The sequence below is a fragment of the Rhea americana genome, unplaced genomic scaffold (genome assembly GCF_003343005.1).
Source record: "Rhea americana isolate MKP2758 unplaced genomic scaffold, rheAme1 scaffold_197, whole genome shotgun sequence".
Lineage (NCBI taxonomy): Eukaryota > Metazoa > Chordata > Aves > Rheiformes > Rheidae > Rhea > Rhea americana.
The window spans coordinates 485,979-487,931 of record NW_028186116.1 but is presented as its reverse complement, the minus strand read 5'-3'; the positions used below and the strand labels follow the sequence as shown (position 1 = coordinate 487,931).

At 71.3% G+C, this 1,953-nt stretch overlaps 1 protein-coding gene across 1 annotated transcript; it reads right to left on the bottom strand.

Moving 5' to 3' along the window:
• Nucleotides 1-85: 85 nt before the first annotated feature.
• Nucleotides 86-1,775, bottom strand: APOA1 (apolipoprotein A1). The gene is made up of 4 exons (XM_085303116.1): nucleotides 1,576-1,775; nucleotides 1,328-1,384; nucleotides 960-1,113; nucleotides 86-866 (listed from the first exon to the last, which is right to left on the bottom strand). The coding sequence occupies exons 2-4, from the start codon at nucleotides 1,368-1,370 to the stop codon at nucleotides 269-271; spliced, it is 795 nt and encodes a 264-aa protein (XP_085159242.1). The 5' UTR covers nucleotides 1,371-1,384; nucleotides 1,576-1,775; the 3' UTR covers nucleotides 86-268.
• Nucleotides 1,776-1,953: the final 178 nt, after the last annotated feature.

Below are 1,953 nucleotides of genomic sequence, written 5' to 3'. Positions count from 1 at the left end.
GGTGCAGCTGAGCCCCGAGCCCGCTCGCTGCACCCGTGCACCCCCCGCCGCCCCGAATCCACTGCAAAGACTGAGYGAGCTCCAATAACTTAAGTCACGTTTATTTGACGAAAGAAAGGCAAAGCTGAGGCAGACCCCGGCTCGGGGAGGGCAGGCGGCGGGGGGCAGGACGGGGCCCCCGCGCAGGAGCTCCCGGGGCCGGTCCCCACGGCCTCCCCGGGCGCGACGCACCGGGGCAGGGCTGGGGGCGGCCGTGGCGGGACGGGGCTCAGGCCACGCTCTTCTGGAGCTCGTCCAGGAAGCTGATGAAGCGGGACTTGAGGTTCTCGACGTAGGGGGTGAGGCGCTCCTTGAAGTCCTGCACCAGGGGTGTCACCTTCTCGCGGAAGTTGCTGAGATGCTCCACCACCTTGGCCTGGTACTCGGCGGCCTGGGGGATGCCCTTCTCCCGGATCTCCTCCAGCTTCTGGCTGAGCTTCTGCCGCAGCTCRTCGCTGTAGGGTGCCAGGTTCTTGCGCAGCTCCTCCACGTGCTCGCGCAGGCGGTCCCGCACCTCCTCGGCCACCGGCGTCAGCTTCTCTTGCATCAGATCCACCTTCTGCTTGGTGAGCTCCTTGAGCTCCTGGGCGACGGGCGCCAGGCGCTGGCGGTACTGCTCCACCTCCTCCGTCCACTTCTGCGAGAACTGGTCCAGGAAGGGCCGGATCTTCTGCTTCACCTCCTCCAGATCCTTGCTCAGCTCCTTGCGCAGGGCTTCCGTGTCCTTCTGCCACATCTCCTGCATCTCCTTGTAGTAGGGAGCCATGTCCTCGTGCAGCTTGGTGGCAGCCGCGCTCAGCATGTCCAGGTTGTCAGCCAGCTTCAGGCTAGGGAGAGCAGAGCGGGGCGGTCGCGCACAGCACGGGGCGCGTGGGCACCCGGCCCCGGCGGACACCCCGCCACGCGCCTGCCCCACTTACTCAAGCTGCTTGCCTACGGCGGAGGCCTCGAACTGGGCGATGGCATCCTTGCTGCTGGCCTTCAGCGTCTCCAGGTACACCTCCATCATGTCCTTGAGGCGCTCCAGGGGGTCCTGGGGCTCATCGTGCTGCCAGAAGGAGCGGGCCTGGGTGCCTGCGGAGCAGAGCGCGCCGTGCTGAGGACGGGGCGAGTGCCCGGGAGGGCGGCCCCGGCCCCGGCCCCGGCCCCGGCGTGGCGCCGGGCTGCCGTGCAGAGCCCCCGGCTCTGCCCTGCTTGGACGGGGCCGGGCGCCGCGGAGCGCTCGGCAGGTCCGTGCGTGCGGGCTGGGCTGCGCCGTCCTGCCCCGTCCCCGGGCGCCCGGACCTACCCGTCAGGAGCACCAGGGCGAGGGCCACCACCACGGCTCTCATCTTCGCGCTTCAACCTGGGGGCAGAGCGAGACGGTCGGGTGCGGGCGGCGGTGGGAACGGCCGCTCCCGGCGGGAACGCCGCCCGGCCGCCCGGCCACGGAGCCGCCCGGCCCTGCGGGCTCCGCGGGCGGGAGGGGAGCAAGGCGGCGGGCGGGAGCGAGCAGCTCCGGCCGAGGGAGGCAGCCGGGGGAGCACAGGCGCTTACCAGCTCTCCGCTGCTCCTGCCGCTCTGCCGCCGGCCGGCCCGTGTGAGCCCGCTGCTTCCCCACGGCCGCTATTTATGCAGGAGGGGGCAGCTATCGCCGGAGATAAGGCAGCGCCGCAGAGCAAGAAATCGCTCCGCGGCGCGGGCGAGGTGGCGCGCAGAGTTCAAGGATCGTGCGCAGAGCCGCGGCGCGGGCCAGCGCAGCCCGGGAGCGCCGACTTGGCAGGGGCAGCCGAGCAAACAGGAACTCCCCGCGGGACGCGGCTCGCCCGCCAAGCAGCCTGTTTACGCGCCGGGTGACCCAGATTCCTGCCCGCTGCTTCGGCCCCACCAGGGCCTCTCGGCAGCCCCCGGGTTTTGGCCGGCAGCCCGGGCACG